Raw genomic sequence first — 20958 nt, 5'->3', positions numbered from 1 at the left:
CGGAGTGCCAATAGTCAGCTAATTATAGGAAACTGCCATGAGGTCATGAGGACAGGTTTCATCAGTAGTAGAGAATGGAGTCACTTTGTGGAGCCCAAGCCTTGACCATGATAGGTCTTTGATGTAAGAACCATAATGGGAGAAGGGGCAAGGAACCTCCCTATTAGTTACTTTTTCTGTCTGACAATGGTAATGAAGGAAAAGTGTGTTTACTTGGGCATGTGGTTTGAAGGGGATCAAGACCAATGTGGTGGGAAACAGGAGCATGAGGTGACACCGAATCCACAGGAAAGAAACATGAATGCTGGTGCTCTGTCTGGGAGCCCAGCCTATGGGGTGGTGCGACCCACATTGAGGGGAGGCCTTTCTCCTCTGTTAAATCTTTCTGGCAATGCCTCACAGACACATTAAGAGGTAAGTCTTCTACAATAGTCTAAATCTAAGCTGACAATAAAGACTAGTCCCTACATGCCCTAAGAACACTGACATATGGGCTTCAATTACATGCAATTTTCTGAGATACAACAGAAAATAATAATAATGCACATACTGGGCTAATAATAATGGAGATCAACTATAAATTGTTTCATAAACTAAATGAACAGAAGAGCAAACTTACAAAGGTAAACCATTTGTCACTATTAAGATAGTAACCCTTAGTTCAGTCAATCATTTTGGTTTTAGCCAATCTAACTGGTAGTAACATAGACACCCATTAAAATCAATTGGCTTTTCACTTTAATTTGTTTCTGGTGATTAATGATGCTGAATATATCAGTATTTACTATATACTGATTTATTTCTCTTATAAGAATAGCTACATGAATCTTCTTTCCATTTCTTAAAAGCAGGGTCACCCTGTCTTTCTCTTATTGAGTTGTATGACTTCATATATAATTCTTTTGACATATGAGTACATGTAATTCTAGTATTTTTTGTCTGATATAATATTCTTCCTAACCTTTGGATTACTTTTTGTTTTCTTAAGGGTGGCCTTTAAAATACTAATTTTTGAGTGTAAACCCAACTTAATGCTTTTTATATTTCATGTTTTTGTTTTCTAGTACAATTAGTTAGGTTGGTGTAAGCAAACACACACTGGATATCCAGTCATATCTCAGTAAAAAGGAAGCATGGCAACCATATTCAACCTTGTAGCTACCTTTTCTTGAGTATAGACTGCAATGTCTCAGCTTCTATATACAAAGAGCTAATATTCTCCATCATTTTTCTAAAGTTTCAAGCAAATGCATTTACATGGCATTTCTTTTAATAAGAGTGACAGCTTACAAAACCACTGCCCATTAAACACCTGAAGTTGGATCATTACCTTCTGTAAAAAGCCTCTAAATTTAAAACATGAACTACCACAATGTTAAGTATTTTATTTTGAATATCTTTACCTATCCACATCATTCTACACTTACTGAAAGAAACATTCTGCAGCTAGCTAATTTTATACTTTCATAATACTCATTTTTCTTAAAGCTATGGTCAAGATATTTGATGTGCATTTTCAGCTTTTGTTATCTATATGAACAGAATCAAACATGTAAATTATAGTGGTTTGAAATGAGATAGGCCCCATAGCCTCATGTTTAAATATTTGGTCTCCAGTTGGTGGAACTGTTTGGGAAGGATGACGAGGTGTGGCCTTGTTGGAGGAGGTCACTGAGGATAGGCTTTGAGAGTTCAAAAGTCCACACCATTTCAGTTAGCTGCCTCTCTCTTTCTGCCTAGTGCTGGATCAGATGTATGCTCTCAGCTGCTGCTCCAACACTATGTCTGCCTGCTTCCCCTGGTCATGATGGGTTATCTCAGGAGTAGAAGATTAACCAAGCATAAATCAATGCATAAATTGCATTTTACGAAGAAAGTTCTTTTGTTCTTTAAAAGGGTGGGAAAAAGCAACCACCTGCTGGAAGTAGCATTGTTTGTGTTATATTGCTCTATAGGAAGACCTAGGAGTATATGCGATCAGCAGCAGCTCTTGAAACTAAGCAGAATAAAAACATGGGTATAGTAGTGCTAGTCCTGCTAAGAGTATGGGTGCTAACTCATGAGCTAACAGTGCTAGTGTGGATTGCAAATTTCCCTGAAAGCCTGTGTGTTAGAGGATTGGTCTCTAGGATGGTGCTATAGGGAGGTGGTAGCTTAGTGGGAGGAAGTTAGCTAATTGGAGGCATGATATGGAATTATGGGACCACTCCCTCTCCTCTGCTTCCTGTCCATGAGAAAAGAAGTTCTCTTCTACTACCCTCTCCACTTCAGGAGAATGCCATGGGAACTACCACCAAGCAGGCAACCAAATCTCCTCCACAGTGAGACAAAATTAACCTTTTGTCTTTATAACTTAATTTGGTTATATGAGAAAACCTGTATCATTTCCTCACAGGAAAAAAAAAGTTCAGAGGTAAGTCAAGAAGGAGCCTTTAAAACTCAATTTTAGGGCAGTTAAGAGAACTGGCTTCTCTTCCATAGGACTTGACTTTGGTTCCTAACAACCACATGAAGGCTAACAATGTCTGTAACTAAGGTTCCAGATCTACCAACTCTGTCACACCTTTGCATGCATGTGATACACTTACCTTAAGACAAAACATCCACATACAGAAGTAAAAATAAGTGAATTAAAAAAAATAAATGCATTAAAAATACTTTATTCTAAATATAGAAGTGGCTTCTTTTACCTACAGCTAGGGTTACAGACATGAATACCATCACTTCTTATGAGATCCATTTGCCCCCTTTACAAGTAAACCTATTCATTAGAAAAGTCTTTTGTAAAGTGAGTGCTCATGGAACCTCTCTTCCTACATCTTCACCTTCAGGTTAGTCCTGTGTCACAAAATAATACAACAATTATACTCTACAAATCAAGGGGATACAAAGCAACTGTCTTATAGTGTTTGGCTCTATAGGAAAAGACAGATAAACAAGAATGTCTTTCTTAGAAATGTTAAACGACCTAAGCAAGATTTCTTAGAAAGTTACAGATGTCGGACTAAAATGATTTGATAGAAACTCTAAGTTACTGCTTGGTTGCCATGGAAATCGTCAAAGAATCTGATCCTGATGTAAATGTGTTACACAGATATTTGTAACACAAAAGGAACAATGGCTGGTTGTGACACTTAACTCATCCAATGGTTTTGAAAAGCAACACCGCCTTCAAGTAGTCGGTTTTATTAACTCATTAAATGATAAAAGGATGTTAGTCTGAATTGCAAGACTAACTTTTTAGGGCCAGCAAGATGGCTCTGTGGTTGAGGGCACTTACCATCAAACCTCATGACCTGAGTTCAATTCCCAGATGGTGGTGAGAGCTATCTCCTCCTTGTTGGCCATGGCATAAGACCCCTTATAAATAATAAAAATGTATTTTTTGAAAAAAAAATAATCCTTTAATCTTCCTGGCCACAGAAACAGTAGCTTGTGGCCTAATTTATTTGTAAAATAAGATTCAAAAGAAGAAAAACTGACTCACTGATAGGCTAATTACTTGCTTGGAACACAATTGCAGTTTAGGAAATGCTAGTAGGTCAAGTAAACTACTGTATGTGAGATGGAATACATGAATATCTTGGTCTACCAAGGAAACAAATTAATTTGGATCCATGTCACATCAAATGTAATCAATGATAAGAAATATCGCTGGCACCTACTATGATAACTATGTCTACCACCATGCTCTGGAGCAGGAAATTTGTAGCATGCTAACTTAGTAGCTATGGAAACACATCTGACAGGTTACCAAGGGTAATAGGTGGAAGATTCCCAAACCCATTTAAGAAAATAGAATAATTTAGTGTTTATAGATGAATAACTATTGACAGTTTACACACAGATAAACTGGTCAAGACCATTGTACCCTAAATAAATGTTTCTTAGTTTTTCTAGCTATTGGATTATCTTTAAATTTTTCTTACATTTTGGTGTTTTAAAGATTTCTCAACCATTATGTATATTGAAATTAATTTTGTATAGTTATATAGTATAGTATAGTTTCCTTTTCTGCAGGCTCCACATTCACAGAGTCAATCAACTATGGCTGAAAATCTTAAAGGAATTTCCACAGTACAATTTTTTTTTATAAATGCCTCAATATCCACATTGATTTCTTCTTATTGTTTCAAACACCATACAATAACATCTATTTATAAACACATTACACTAAGCAAGCCAGAGATGGCTTCATTTTTAAAAAATTAATTTACGTATTTGTTCTTCTCTCATATGTTACATCCTGACCAAAGTTTCCCATCCCTCCTCTTCCCAGTCTCTCCCTCCCAACTTCCCACTCCTCTTCCATTTCCCTTCAGAAGGGACCATGCCTCCCAGGGGTAAACAAAAAATGACATAAGAAATCTAGGGACATACCCTCATAACAACATTCAATGAGGCAGCCCAGTAGGAGGAAAAGGGTCCCCTTAGCAGTCAAAAGATTCAGAGATAAACCCCTCTCCCAATGTTGGGAGTCCCACAAGAACACCAAACTATATATGATATATATACAGAGGACCTAGGTCAGAGCCGTCCAGGTCCCTTGACTGTCATTTCAATTTGTATCTATGAGCCCCAGTGAGTTGATTCTGTGGTCACAGGTGGGACACACATGATTTAAAGTACTTGGAAGATCTGCAACACCCTATTTCTTAAATTTCATGTCAGGATTCTAAGCACACCAGTATCTGTAGAGTCCTTGAATCAATCCCTTTTGAGGTGCTGACTGACACCTTTAATTCTTATTTTGAAATATGGCTTTGTTGAAAATTATAACATGTTTTTAATTGCTGGCATTTTTTATGTTTATTTATTGGGATGGGGCATGATAGTGTCATAGTATGTGTGCAGAGGTCAGAGAACAACTGTAGCTGTCATTAAACCAAGATGGCCACATTCAAAATAAAACTGATAACATATGAAATTTCATTTATAAGTCATCTATCTTTTAGCTGGGTGGTGGTGGCCCATGCCTTTAATCCCAGCACTTGGGAGGCAGAGACAGGCAGAGCTCTGTGAGTTTGAGACCAGCCATGGAGAAACCCTGTCTTGAAAAACAAACAAACAAACAAACAAAAAAACAAACAACAAACAAACAAAACCAGAGAAGTCTGTTAAAACAAAACAAACAAACCCCCAAACCTCTCAAACTTAATCAATCTGTTCTGAACATTTAAAATAGCCCAGTTTGGGGCCAGTAAGCAGCTCCAATGGGTAAAGGTGCTTGTTGCCAAGCCTGAGGACCTCTGTCTGATCTCTGAGATCCATGTAGTAGAAAGAGAGAGCTGACTCCTCCATGCTTCCCTCTGTGACCTCCATATATAGACTGGAGCACATCCATGATCTTGCATGTGTACACACACACACACACACACACACACACACACACACACACACACACACACACACACTTAAATATCAAATAAAACAAAAAACAGCCCACTTCTGTATTCAGACATTTATGAACTTGAAATAAAATCGCTCCACTTAAAAAGGATCATGAGTGCTTTTTGATAAGGAAAGGTATTAGGTTCTTTGAAATCCAGGAAGAAATTTTACCTTACTTAGCTTCCAGAATTTAACTTCAATCAGTTTCTTACTGGTGAGTCATGAGTCAATCAAGTCACCTCTAATTAGGACTTAAAGTTCCCTAAGGGTAGTGTGAAGTTAACACAAGTCTAAAATAAACTACACAAATTTAATGCTCTGTATTTCAAGCAAAAATAGTCTAAATTTAATTCCTTAAAAGTTAAAACCATACTTAGTAAATTATTGGTTCAGATAATACTTTTAGAGTTCCCAAGTAGAGTTGAGCCATTAAAGGTTTCTCTTTTGTTTCCAGTCTTGGAATTACATCTGGGTTAATTCTTCAAGTCTTTAAATGGCTTATGTGGTGTTTAAGAATATTTTTAGGAGGCTAGGGATGTGCCTCAGCTCATAGAATGCTTTCCTTGTATGGACAGGCCTTGGGCTGGATACCATACTCAGAATCTACCTTAGATCCATAAGACCAGGTGCCGCAGTGCACACCTGTAACCCCAGTGCTTTGAAGATGAAGGCAGGAGGAACAGAAGACCAGAAGAGCAGCAACTTCCAGACAGCCAGGGATGCATGTGTCTCAAAAACATCCCCCACCTCTAAAATATTACTAGTAATATTAAAAAGCAGAGATCAATCTCTGCTTATTATGAACTGACAATGATAAAAGCTTTGAACTTGGCATGACTGAGAAACTAGCACCTATTTCAATAGTTACTACCACTTCTGCTTCAGAAACCATATGCTATACAATTTCCTAATTGCATAGAAATTAATTGCACAGGGAGAAGTACAAAGTGACAGTGTAAATAGATTTCCATCCCCTGTCTCCATCCCAAATCTCTATCATGTTCATCTTGATTAGGTAACTGATTTTATGAACAATTAACTTCACTGTCACTGTAAGGCAGCAACTTTAGGATAACCCTGGTATAGGTTATGAACTGTATGAATAACCACAGTTTCCTCTTCTAGAGCTAAATAAGAAGAGAGAGAACAAGAAAAGATCCAAATATATGATTACAAGTAGTTGTGTGGCTTAAAAAAAATCCATTCCTATAACTTGGTGATAAATTCAAATAGAAGGGTGAGGCTGTTATAATATAGACAGAACCACATGGAGTTAGAGTAAGGAATCTTAAGAAAACGTGAAGTAGATGTTCTCTTTGAGTTGGTCAGGACAGACTTAAAAAGGTTGATTTCTGATGCTTTGCTTTTAATTATTGGCTTCATTCTGATCCTGGATACTGATGGCTATAATGAAGACAGATCTTTTCAATCATTAATTACACAAAGTATAATTTAACCACTGTTAGATATATTTCTGAAGGAATCAGTATGTAGCCAAACATTTATATTTCTTTTTTAAAACAGTACCAACTAACTTCCCATTCAGAAGCAATCTAGTTACAAGTCAAGAAGAGACAAACTTGAGAATTGTAGTAAGATTTCAACTCCTGTTCCTAGTACTACACGGTATGTGCTCAGTATATACAGGGTCCCTGGGTTCAAACCCCAGCACGAAACCCAAACCCAAACCAATAAAAGCCACATATTAATGTGCTAACACTAACAGTATTTGGGAATGTTTCCACATTAATAAAATACTGCAAAGCCAATGAATGTGGAATCTTTGCCTGGAAACCACCACTCCAGGCTCCCTAGATTGACTTTGGCTTACACACAGACAGTAAGTCTGAAATAAACTTTCTTAGTGTTAGTTCTACAATGACAGGAAGTTAAGATGATGACGAATCTTGATTGTGATTAGCATCATGGGTCCTATATAATACTAGAGTTGACATGACTCTAAAATGGTGCTCATTCATATGTCAAAACTTATTTCCTCTTCTCAATTTTTACTATTCTATCACTTGTGTTAATTCTATACCTGACATAGAAATGAATACAACATGTAAAAGGTAAGGTGCACTTCTGTGCCATGAGCCACCAAATACAATGGAGGAGTCTATTTCTCTAATGTTTATAGAGCTCAGGCAAGAAGTAAGTGTAATACTTAGTGATTCCTGAGAATAGCAGACACTAAGGACTTTTCATGACTTAAAAAAATTCATTGAATTTCCTAACTGGTGAGAATGCTCACAAAGGAAAAATTAAGGACAATGGCATATCATAAAATGTATTAGCCACAGAGCTTTAATGAAGTAGAACAATAAATGACAAAATAGGTTCTCCACACCTTCAACTCAAGGGAACTTGTGCTCTTCAAAAGTTACTATTAAGAGAATGAAAATATTTACAAATTGTTTAGAAAGGACTTATATCAAAATTGATGAAGACTGCTCAAACTCAACAATAAGAATACAATCCAAAACAGAGGAGAAGGAGAAAGAAGGCAAAGGGATTGGAAAGAAGATAAAGTGTGTATATGTCAGTGGGGAGATTTAAAAAAAAAAGATAAGTAATCCAATAAATCTGAGCACATATTTGAACATGCACTTCACCAAAGAAGATAAACGCAAATTAAAACTAAGGCAAAATATAAATACATCCCTATTAGAATCTCTAAATACTTATCAGACTGACCAAAAGAATTACTGGTCCATGACCCAACAGCAGCCAGGGTCAGAGTTGATGTCCATGGCTCAGGTTACTACAGAGGGGTCAGAGGAACAATGCCTGTTGAAAGGGCCATGCTGAGTCAGCCCTTTCTCTTGCTGGCCCTGGGATGGCTGGGCCTGCCCTCTAAAGGGGCACTACAGCAGGAGAGCTGGCACTGCCCTCTCATGGTAGAGCTGACCCCTAGCACTCCAGAGAGATGGTCCAATCCTCACCTCAGGCATGGGAGAGCTGGCCACATGGCATGAGTCTAAGAATTCTTACTTCTGCCAAGGCTCAGACCAGAAGGGGTGATACTGGTCTCAGCATGACTGCAGACTGAATACTCTGCACTTCTGTCTCTACCAGCCTTATATTCCTCTCTAGTGATGGGATTAAAGGAGTGTAGCACCATCATCCAGCTTCTATGGCTAACTGAAATTAAAGGTGTGTGCCACCACTGCCTGACCTCTAGGAATAGTTTGGCTAGCTTTGCACTCTGAACTTCAGGCAAGCTTTATTTATTAGATCATAAACAAAATATCACCACAAAAGGAGAAGTCAAATCATCTGTAGCTGCAGACGAATGTGATATTACATATAAATGATGCCCAAGAGTCCAGCAGGATATTTCTAGAAACAACAATTTCAGGAAAATGGCAAAAAATCAACTTGCAAAATCCAGTAACCACACAAATGCTAGTTGTGAAGGCTCACCTGTAATTTGAAACTTGAACGACAAACACTGGATTCTAGAGCAAGGTGGCTAGTGAAGCCAGTCAAATTAGAGAGTTCTGAGATTGACTAAGAAACCCTGAATCAAAGAATATGGTAGAAGAGCCATCAGTGGAATAATTATCAAAAACCCTACGTGGTTTTAGTATGAGTCTTTGTACATGTTAGTCAACTCCCTATTAGATGTGGTGATATCTTGCTTGAATAAATAAATCTTTTTTGAAGATCAGAGGATAGAGCTTTCTACTAGCCAACCATAAAAGTCAGGAGGTCTGTACAGACAGACAAGAAGTGAGATGGCTGGGTGGAAAGAGGATATAAGTGGGAAGAAACAGGAACTTGTTCTCTTTTCTGCTGGGAAACTAATAAGGTGAAGGTGGGCTTTGGCTTTCTCCTCCTTCGTTTTGACCTCTCAGCATTTTTCCTCTACATCTGACTTTGGCCTTTTATTATTTAGACCAAATAGGAACTCCATGAACAAGAACAAGAAGAAGCCATGGAGGTAGAGGCAGGGGTAGAGAATACTACTGGCAATCAAAATGCTTAATCGTATACAATAAACCCAAAGAGAAAATAAAACATATGCTCTGGAGAAGAAATTTTATACAAAAATAAACACCAAAGTGAAAGCCTATGACATTTTCTTTTTGAATTGGTATTACCACGGTTGTCAGTTTCATTAGAGTAATCCCTAACTTTAATATATAGTTTTATGAAGTCTGGGAAGTTATTCATAAAGTCAAACAAACAAACAAACAAACAGGAATATCTTGGCAAGGAAAATTGATAAAGGAATTTGTTCCACTGAATAGTAGATCATATCACCAACATATGGTTTAGTAGGAGAACACAAAAATATAATGTAATTAGACAAGATCTCCAAAATTTGAACAACTGGTGATCTCGCTGGTTAAACAGGTCTCAACTTGAAATCACACACACCACAAAAATCTCAGTTTTAAAATAAAACATAAACCATTACAGATTTATAAGATTAAAAAAAATATGTTCTGGCCAAGAGAGACTGAATGGAAAGCTTTTCAGATCAAAAACAACCTCCCACTAAATACAAGAGATAGATCTGATTGGAAAAAAATTTTAATAGCCTACACAACACTATGACATTTAAAAACAGAAAATTATGTAAGACAAAGGACTATATTTACATCAGAATCAATGAGGCAGAAACAATCAAAGCTCAAAATACAATGTAGAAACTGGGGAAGATATAATATGTGATTCAGTAACCAGTAACTAGGACCCACTTCATCCAAGAATCCACGGAATGTTTAGTTAGAACATCCACAGAACACCTCCTACTACAGGACAGAGAGGCAAACAGGTTTTGCATGCTATCTGTAAGAATATATATTGATACTGTGGCTGATAATATGCCTCTTCTTTAAAAAAAATGATTCTACCTATTGGCATAAATCTCATAAACATACAAGCACAACAAAATGCGTCAAGTATTTTCACTATAATTCGGAAACAAAAATAAGGATCTCCTTGGATGAATTTTATGTGTCAATGTAATGGAGTATTTTGAAAGTCAACCACAGTGGGACAGAGATACAAAAACAGAACTTAGACTTGAAAGCAGGGGCATGCCAACTGTTAACAAATCCAAAGATTCCAATACAAGGCAACTGAAACTGTGTTGGTGAGTGCTCATTTAGTAATTCAGAGGATTTTGATAAAGGTAATTGCATAGGCCACTCTGAAAAATAGATTATCATGGAAGACATAGTAAATAAGAGAAAGAAAAAATTTCAAAATAGTTGTATGATATTGTTCCACCTATGTTTTAAAATAACCATTCACAGATTAAAATCTGAACATGTATAAAGTCAAGTCATGGACTGAAGTGTGGTGAGCTGTTTAACTCTTCAACAGCAGTGTAGTCTGCAGAACTTTGAGGATGCTGGAATGAAGAAAAAGATCTGCACAGTTGATCTTTTAAATTTCTGTAAGATTGTATTTTATATTTTATATGATGAGTATAGTTTTGTATGAGACATATAAGGAAAATAAACTATCATAAAATTGTAAAACACAATTTAATGCTGAAAGCTTGTATGCTTCATAAATAAAGATCACTTCTGCCAGGTGTTCAGCTATGAAGAGTACACACTGGTGACTTAAGGGCTCTTTGCCTTCACACAAAACATTGATTCTGATTTCCTAAAAATGTATTACTGCCACTTCAGACATCTTCTCTGTAGGAAAACAGTTCTCACTCAAGAAAATGTCTCTCTACAATACCAGGCTTCATTTTCCTAAAAAAAAAAAAATGTGTATCTGGGAGAAAAGTTCTCAGGGATTAATGCATGTACTTCCAACAAAGTAACTGCTTATCACTGAACTTGTGTGCACGGGAAGGAATCACTGCTTTCCAAAACCAGCAATGAAAAAGGTCAGCATAAACTGAAACTCTCAGAAACTCACACTCAAAGACTCAACAATGCTGACTACAGTTTGATTGTTAGAATGCTGCAAATCTAAAGCCACCTTATCATACATAGGCTGTCTTTAGTCCCCTTCACAGACATTCACTGCCACTTCTGAGTTCATCTTGTCAAAGTTCGTACAAAACATTAACGTAACAGACCATTAGCTAGCATCCACCAATTCAAAAGGTATGAACAGATAGCACATGACACGCACATTAGGGATGTCTGCATTCTGTTGTGGCCTGACTACTTTATGTTTCCACCAATGTATAAGAAGAAAATGTACCTCAATTTAAGACTTTCTTTTGTTCTATACCTTGTGTCTACACTGGAGCATGTCATTTGAGGCTACCCTGTTCCTGGGCTATGAACATTCATATTTGGATCCAGAATAAACTGTCTCCTATCTCCTTTGAGGAGAGAATGGTGTTTAATGTTGACATCAGGCTCTTCCTTAAAGCTAGGTTAGCCTTCTGGGAACATGAGACCTGTAGAACCAGGCCTGGTTGTTAGAGCTAAGTAATGATTTCACTAAGTAATGACTTCAAGTAGAAATTAATCAATTTTAAGTTGATAAGATCAGAGCATGGCCATCACAAACTCACAGATTCCTTAGTAACCAAGAAATAGTTATATACTTTGCATTTTGATGTAAGATAAACTCAAAACAAATATCAGTACAATTAGTGTGTGATAGTATAATGGGGTCATAATAAATTATCTTACTAAAGCTTAAACTATTTCTAAATGCATTTTTAAAAGAATGAAGAATATGACTGATTTCATGTCCAACACAAGTTCTGATTCTCCTATATTGTATAGATTTGGCTTAATATTTAGAAGAAAACATTAGTGACTAGTGCTTTTCACTGCTTGATTTGAATGAGGAAAAAAGAATCACAATGCTAACTGGGCTGTTTACTTATTAAGGGCCAACACTACTCATCTTTATACAAGGTATTTTCCCATCAAATTTCCTTTAACAAAAGGTTTTGACTACATTTCAATGTCATTCTTCATTTCTGCTCAGGATTATTCCTGTTACTAAACTTACTACAATAAAATTACTCTAATTATTATCTGAGTAATTTATCTCATACCTCCCAAGTTGAGCCATCCTGGAAGCCCTCTGCTTCACTGTCAGCTCAAGTCATGCAAGACAGTCCTGAAAACAGCTTGGTATTAGCACAAAAATAGACAGGTAGACCAATGGAATAGTTGAAAACCCTGATATTAACCCACACACCTATGAACACCTGCTTTTTAACAAACAATCCAAATATATACGCTGGAATAAAGAGAACATCTTCATCAAATGGTGCTGGCATAACTGGATGCAAACATGTAGAAGACTACCAATAGACCCAAGCCTTTCACCTTGCACAAAACTTAAGTAAAAATGGATCAAAGACCTCAACATAAACCCAGACACACTGAACCTAATAGAAGATAAAGTGAGAAATACCCTTGAATTAACTGGTACAGGAGACAGCTTCCTGAACATAACACAAGTAGCATAGACACTGAGATCAACAATTCATAAATGGGACCTCCTGAAACTGAGAAGCTTCTGTAAGGCAAAGGACATAGTCAGCAAGACAAAACAACAGTCCACAGACTGGGAAAAGATATTCACCAACCCCACATCTGACAGAGGGCTGATCTCCAAAATATACAAAGAACTCAGTAAGTTTTTATGCAGTGTCTTATAGTGTATATGCCGTTATAGTTTCTTAACTACCACCCAATACATAGGATTTGAACCAAATAACTTTTTCTAGTTCTAGCCTTCATAAACAGTCATCTTGAAAATACAAATTATACATACAAACTGATTTTCCTGACACTTCAATTATGTTCAATTAATCTTGTTCTAAAGAAACTAACAATAATATCCTAAACAAAATTCTCAGAACAAAGAGTGGGCACCCACAGATAAAGGTAGGAACCTTCTCTATCATATAGCAGTTCTGTCAAGGTCTCCACAGGCATTTTTACACTGTTTCCTACTTTTATTTATTTGCCAAAGGCTGTACTTTGTGTGAAACAGAGCTCTGGAAAGATGATACATCCCATGTCACATTGCTGGAGTCACTGCCAGGGGCAGTACATGGCAGGATGCTCCACATGCCTGCCTGCACCACCCATGCTAACAGCACACTGACTATATGATGAGTGAAGGAACAGAAGCTGAGGACATCTTCACAAAGCCATTCCTTCGCAGTTTCCCCACCAAATTCAGAATTCTATATATTCAGACTGAATTCAGGGTGAAGATCCAGGCATGCATTTTAAGGAAAATAAACTATTCGAGGCAAATCTCAGATACAGAGAACCCAATACACTACATGAGCAACAGAGAAAATGGCAGCAAAATGAACAGTAAACAAAGAACAAAAACACTCTAGTTGAGAACAGAAGAATTCAAGTATTTGATCTAATCTTTCTCAAACATCAAGCAAAAATATTAACTTAGGAGTAGACAAAAGATGGCAATGTTGAACTTGCACAAGAGTTACTGCACACTGATTATAACATAAATGCTAAAAGTCACCACAAATGTAGCATAAGGATCCAATATTCATTGTACTTTAAACTGGAATATATACCACCCATTTCTCAATAAAGAAATGCTAAAATTTAGAGCTCTTTCATACAGAAAAGAAGTAAGAGAAAAATGTGGTGCTCAAAGAAGAGCACAACAGTCTACCAAATATATTCAAGGTCTCCACTTTTTATTCATAGGAAAATGCCTAGTTTTTACAATAAATCTACAGGTTAAGACAACTGAATTCACAACCAGTCTCTAATTGCAGCTTCTAATGAAAGGCAAGTACAGTACATTAGCCATCACTTTTCTTACTAACTCCTACACAAAGTCTGATCATGCATACATTTCAGAGGAATACTTGAACATGTTAATTATGTGTCATTACAAAATAGATAATGACAATATTTTGAAAAATTAATACAAATTCAATAGATTTTTAAAAAATTTTATTCACTTCAATTTTTGCAATGGGGTCTCCTGTAGCCCAGGCTGGCCTCGAACTCACTGTATAGCCAAGGATGACTTTAAACTTCTGGTTCTCCTGTTCCAGACTCTCAGGTGCATGGGTTGTAGACATGCACCGAAACAGCTGAGCAGACTTTAGAAGATAGTTCAGGTGATGTTAAGTGTCTTCACAAACACATACCTGACACAGAAGGCTTTTCTGAGGCAGGGAAGGAACTCGTTCTTCATAGACAGGGGATGGCTTATGTGTAGGAGGAAGATCAATTCTGTGTTCAATATATTAAACAGAAGTGTTGGGGGTTCCGGGAGGAAAAACAAAAAAAACAAAGTTCTCACAAATCTAAAGGACATTTTCTTCATACTATAATAATACATAATTATTCTACTCTACATGTTTAATTAAGTTATATTCTGTTAATCTGTCAGGAAATAAAAAGATATCAGTGCTTCTACTACTTAACACCAAATTATCTTGTTCACAATAAAGAAGCAATTCAAATTGTAACACTTAAAATTATTAAACAAGTATCTTGTGCACAATCCACCTTAAGTTTGGCATATTTTCACTTTGATTATGCTGACAAACATTTTAAAGGAGGATTTTAAAAAGATTTTTTTTATTTATGTCTATGTGCATATGTCTGCATGTCTGTCACATGTATGTGGATGCCCACAGGCCAGAAGGGAGGTCATATCCAAGCAGCCAAAGTTACAGGTGGTTGTGAGCCTTCAGAAGCGGATGCGTGGAACCAAACTCAAGAGCCTCTGCAGGAGCAGGTAGCACTCTTAGCTCGCTAAGCCATCTCTCCAGCTCCCAATGTGTGTATTATTATGTTTCTCCAAATGGTCATATAAGTAACTCAGAAGATTGACAAAAGCTCACATCAGAGTTTGGAACTTCTTTCCAAGATAGGTTTTCAAAAGGGCTGCCTTGGGGCTGTAGAGACTGCTCAGCAGTTTAGAGTGCTTGTTCTCCCATAGGACCCAGGTTAAGTTTCCAGGACCCACATTAAGTTCACAATCATCTGAAAAATCTACTGCCAGGGGAATTTGACACCTTGTCTGGCCTCCATGGACATCAGGGATGCACATGGTACAGGGACATACATGCAGACAAAGACAAACATGCATATGAAACGAAAATAAATACATCTTAAAAAGGTGGTTATTCACTTTTAGAACATTTATCCCATAAGATTTTTCAGATACAATTCATTATAAATCATGCCATCTGAAATAGACAAAGGAACCAGGATTTCCTTAGAGAATATATTTTTGATGACCTCAACTGTAAAATTCTCTAATATTTACACATATTTTCAATACCAGTTAGATGTTTACAAACACATTTATGGGTCTATAGTTCTATGTTTTATAGAAAACAATCTCTCATATACAAATAGCTTTCAATGATTTGAAGACTAAAGATGTATTTCCAGTACTCTTGATTAGCAAATGAAATAAAAAGTTATGTATATTAAAAGATAAATGAAATCTTCCGATGCTAAAATAATAAATGTGCTATGATCTACTCAGTTCTCAATATGGGCATAAAGTATTTTATACTGAAAATAATTCAATAAATACATAAAAGTTTACTATAAAAGAAGTCCAATCTTACATTATCAAATTAAAGCAGCACTTTACCATCTTTTATTCATAAGTAGTAACTTTTCTCTAATGAAAACTGCAAAAAATTTATAGCACCATTTAAATAAGAAAACCCAAGCTATGGCAGCAGTGACCTGCTGATGATGACAGCTGTCAGTCCATTATGACAGGGTTTACAACCCAGAAAGCAGTGCAGTGACTGTGTCAGATCGAAGAAGTGGAGTCATGCCCCAAAGCATTTTAAAGAAACAAAGGGATGCATCACTGGAATACCAGCCTCATGCCAGAAAGGGGTTGGAATAGGGGGTGGGGAGGGCAGGGGAGGATGGGAGGAAGAGGGAACTGGGATTGACATGTAAAAGAAGCTTATTTCTAATTTAGAATTGGTCTAATTACAATTATAAAAATAAAAAATGATAGTTTCTAAAAATAATTTTTGGTAGTTTAGTTGTATCTCTATATAAGGCAGACATATAATTAAGCCTAAGATGTTTCAATACTGAAATCAGTAGTTAGTACCTGAATTCTATTTAGGTTGGCCAAAATAAGCTATCAATATGATGCATTTGGAAAGATATATAATGCCTGTGAATGAGGCATTGCCTAATGCGTTTGCTTCTAGCAGCCCTGTGAAGATTCTTACTACACGTTCTGATGAAATTTAACATGTTCTGATGAAATCACAGTTGACTAACAAGGGTCCAACACTATGCTTATTTCCATCTGTTGAACACCAAATATAAGTAACATAAAGGTGGACATACAGGCTAATGTATAATGGATGTTCACAGCTGAACACAAGCAAAACTGTCACCTACACTTTGTCAAGATAGGATGGTCTCTTCTTCCTCGGTGTTAGCAACACAGTCACGAAGACAGCAATGATGAAAAGGGCCAGGACAGCTCCAATCACAGCTCCAGCCACTGCTATGGATGAGGTCTGCTTAAGTGGGATGTCTGTTAAGTAACAAAAAATTAGACTTTTCAAACAACTTTAAAGAGTTCTTAAAGTTGCATGCTCTAACTTTTACAGTGTTCAATTGGCTATTTGAAGTATTTACCCAACAATTTGTTTAAAGCACCCAAAATCATGTTAATACCCTTCTATTTTCATTAAGTCCCCAGGTTTGCTTTACTCAAATTATGGAAAGAACATCTCCAATCAGGCATTATTGAATAAATCTATTTTCTATAATCAAATAATGTCTAAAGATAAATAAAAAGATGAAGATAATCTTAAGTTCTCAACAGGTGATAAAAACATCAGTTGACCAGTAATGCACACTTACCATTTTATTCTATTAAAATGAAAGAAAAACACTATTAAAATAATATTCAAAGACTAAACAACAAAAAACAAAAAAGCATACCACAGATATAAAAAGTGATAGTGTATATTTTAAAAATTCTAAAAGGCATATCATTCATTAACTCAAAAGATGGATTTCAAATGTTTTACTTTTAATTCTAGCCATATGAAACCCAGCAGCCCAATTTTGTGGAGAGACTCTGTAAGTTACAGGTTCCTCACACCAATTTTCCACTTTTTATTTTTTTGAGACCAGGTTCCATGTATCTCAGGCCAAACTGGCACTTGTACAGCCACGGGTAACTATAAACTCATGATTGTAATTGCAGAACCTTGTAAGTGGGGGTTACAGGCACCTGCCACGATGCCCAGTTTATGTGCTACTGGGGAACCAAGCCAGTTTTGTGCATGGTAAGTACATGCTCAGCAAATGAACTACACCCTTAACCCATAAACTTGATTTTGTTTTACTCTTCTAACCAATAAGGTAGACAACGAGAAATGCCACTTTAAAAATGAAGACAAGACTCTAAAGGAGCCTGCCCACAGTCATCCAGTTAATGAGCTGTAGAGAACAAAAGGAAAAGTAGGGTACAAGTCTCCAGCCAGTGCTCTTGCTCTGATTTGGGGGTTGGGATGGGAGGCAACAGCTAATACAGCCTTGCCCTCTTGCTCCCTATGGAAAATTAAGGGCTGTTTTCATTAAAATGGTTTAGTTACATGTCTTAAATCCTTACAATTATTCTTCAGACCAGACATGGCAAACTGAAATGAAATTGAAGCACTAGAATATTTTACCTATCAAAGTATTTTTATTTTTATTAAAATATGGTTTGTAGCTGGGCATGGTAGCATATACATTTAATTGCAGCACTAAGGAGGCAGACAGGTGTATGTCTGAGTTCAAGACCAGTCCTGTGCACATGCGGTTTTACATGGTGAAAGGGCTTTACTTTCCAAAGTTTTCTTTAGCAAATTAACAAGTTTATTAGTGGGTCATTTCATTTAGACTAAAACTCTTACCCCTCAGTGTAAGTATTCCATTTGAATAAACTGTCAATCAATCCATAAACTCAAGTCAGAGTGGGCACAGTATGCAATCATGCTCAAACTACAACTTTCAATTTTAACACAACAGATTTTCAACTTCTGTTTATCAGTCTAATCGCTAGCTCTCACATTTGTCAATGCAGGCAAGAGCATTTCCTGCTTGTAAATCTGAGATTTGAAATCATTCTATATAACCACTTTCTTCAGAATATAAATTATATTTTCAACCACTGCACCAAACCATGATGTTGATGAGTTCACTCTGTCTTTAGTGTTTGGCCAACTGAAGTCCATTTTAAGGACTTGACCAACCAAGGCCAACCACCTGAAAGAAGAGGCAGAAATACAAGTCCCAACTGTCAAATTTGCTATTTATTATATACTAGCATGTCCCTATCACTTTGCCCAAGTACACAGAATTTTAATTTGTGAGTTTTATTTTATGATGCTCACAGGACAGAACAGTAGTACTTCCAAACTGTTTTTTAAAAGCCCTGGTTACTCTTGAGTATGAGTGCAAACTATGATTTTCAACCCACAATCATCACAAAAATAGTTCACTTCACAATAGGTAAATTGATGCTAAATGTGTATGTTATACTTCACATTGCCTTTCCTGATTCTTCTACTAACTAAGAAAAAGCAAAGGACACAGTATATTTAAGGATAGTCCAAGGCTTTCAAGACATAAGTTGTTGAGTGTCAGAATGAAATACAAAGGAAGATGCAATATCTATTGCATTCAAACTCAAATATTTTGATGGAAATTTGAGAATTTGGTCCAAAAATACTACCACTGTGTTAGATAAACATACATATACTACATAAACTATTCTACACAAGTGCAAAGGTTCAGTGAGGAAGTGAAACTTGGCACTTTTAAACCTAAGCCAGTGACTTGAAGCATGTGACCACCTAGGAAGATGTTCTACAATGTTTAGAGTGACAGAAAATAAGTGTTACCATTTTATCATGGAATGGCAGTATGAATCTCTAGGAACAACAGATTGCTGCTATTTAGCAGTTACACAACCACAGGTCCACTGGAAACTCACACTCCCACCTCCCCCCAAAAGAAAAGAAAAGAAAAAAGACAATCTCCCACACATCAAGAATGTATCACCTGTAATTATAGATACTAAGTATACATTCTAAGACAGATGTTCTTAAGTCAGTTATCAACCAATACACACTGACCTTTCTGGAAAACATGCACATAGTAAATATTATAGATATCAAATACAATTAGTTTTGTTTTTGATTATGAATCTTACACTGACTCTCATAATACACAGAATTGCATTTTCCAATACGTAATCCCTCAGTTTTCAGTGCACATGACAAGCATGTGATTGACTTCTGAGCTCCACTGAAAACTTTCCAGTCTTCATTTGCAACAGCTCCTTTATGTTTTCAACACCATGGCTAAGCATGTATCTATGCTACATTCATCTCACAATATTTTTCCCTAAGGACCACAGTTAGCTCAGGTCATTTTTAGCTATTTATTCAATATATTATCAGGTATCTATGAGCTAAGCACTGTCCCATCTCTAGGAATACAAGGGTGAATCAGACTGTGATGATAATACTGATCATCACAAGAAAGAAACAGTCCCAAGATGAGGTTCCAAATACATAAAATATGCAGTCTAAACAAGTACAGAAATAGAACTTATATTTAAAACACATTTAATAACTCAGTGGTAGAGCTTGTCTAGAATGAGTTGTTACACTCAACTAGTACCAAATTACCTCCTCCTTTCCAAGGAAAAGCAAAAACAAGCAACAATGGTTAAAACAAAACAAATGGTAACTAGCATAAAATACGTGAATTGGCACTGCCAGCCTGACAGGATCCAAGTGTCAGTTGTTCATGGGAAGAAAGGAACATTTCCACAACAAATGTGAACTGGGGTATTTCTTCAGGCTCTTTGCTTGTGTGTTTCTTCTCAGTATAATCAACGCATATGACACATGGGAGTTCGGCTGACTGACCCAGTATTCATTTTTAACACGAAAAACTGTACCCCCAAGTGTCAGGTGAGCACCTAACCAAATTGAGATTAACAAAATTTGTCTGTGATACACAGTAGGTAAGCATTGTAACTAGTATACACTATTCTACAAAAGAAGGGGCATAATGAAGGTATCACATAATTCAGATAAAAGCAGTACATAAACTTCTACCATTATTTATAGTATGAAAGTAAAACCAGGACCACCTAGTGAGTTGTGATAAATCAACCAAATATAATTCAGGTGTATCAAGAGACCAGTTAAAATAGATTTGTATTTTCTTAAGTTTCAATTACACTAACAATGAACCTACAGAGGGTAGAAAGAACAAAGTATGTGAATTCACTGCAATTGGCAAGACACAGAAAAATAGACATCTTGCACACAGAGTCAAGCTCTCAAACTAATAGTTGTGACAAAATCTTTCATGTTCTCAACAATGCCCTCATGCCATGTGAATCAAGTTGTGTTTGAGAGAACACATTAAGCCAAGTATCAAAAGATATGTACCACAGAATAAGGTCTTTTTAAATTATTGAATCAAAAAGTCTAAAAACCAAGATTTTTTAAAATGAAGCACATTTAATCATTTTTAAATATCAATTTATGAGAAAAAAAGTTAACTTTAAAAATGAAGCACATTATGCCTCCCAAATATTGACAAT

General features: G+C 36.4%; 1 protein-coding gene across 2 annotated transcripts in view; it reads right to left on the bottom strand.

Moving 5' to 3' along the window:
• Positions 1–20958, bottom strand: part of Nectin3 (nectin cell adhesion molecule 3) — a 103613-nt gene that overhangs the window by 33597 nt on the left and 49058 nt on the right. Inside the window, exons 6-8 of one of the 2 annotated variants that reach the window (XM_035444521.1) lie at positions 16734–16872; positions 14486–14570; positions 12424–12453 (exon numbers count right to left, since the gene is read on the bottom strand). In XM_035444521.1, coding sequence (XP_035300412.1) covers positions 12439–12453; positions 14486–14570; positions 16734–16872 — 239 coding nt within the window. In that variant the 3' untranslated portion in view covers positions 12424–12438. Of the gene's footprint in view, positions 1–12423; positions 12454–14485; positions 14571–16733; positions 16873–20958 lie in introns of those variants that run through there. The other variant, XM_027412564.2, reaches the window with a different exon arrangement.

This window comes from Cricetulus griseus, chromosome 4, assembly GCF_003668045.3.
Source record: "Cricetulus griseus strain 17A/GY chromosome 4, alternate assembly CriGri-PICRH-1.0, whole genome shotgun sequence".
Classification (NCBI taxonomy): domain Eukaryota; kingdom Metazoa; phylum Chordata; class Mammalia; order Rodentia; family Cricetidae; genus Cricetulus; species Cricetulus griseus.
This window is presented reverse-complemented; position numbering and strand designations above follow the sequence as displayed.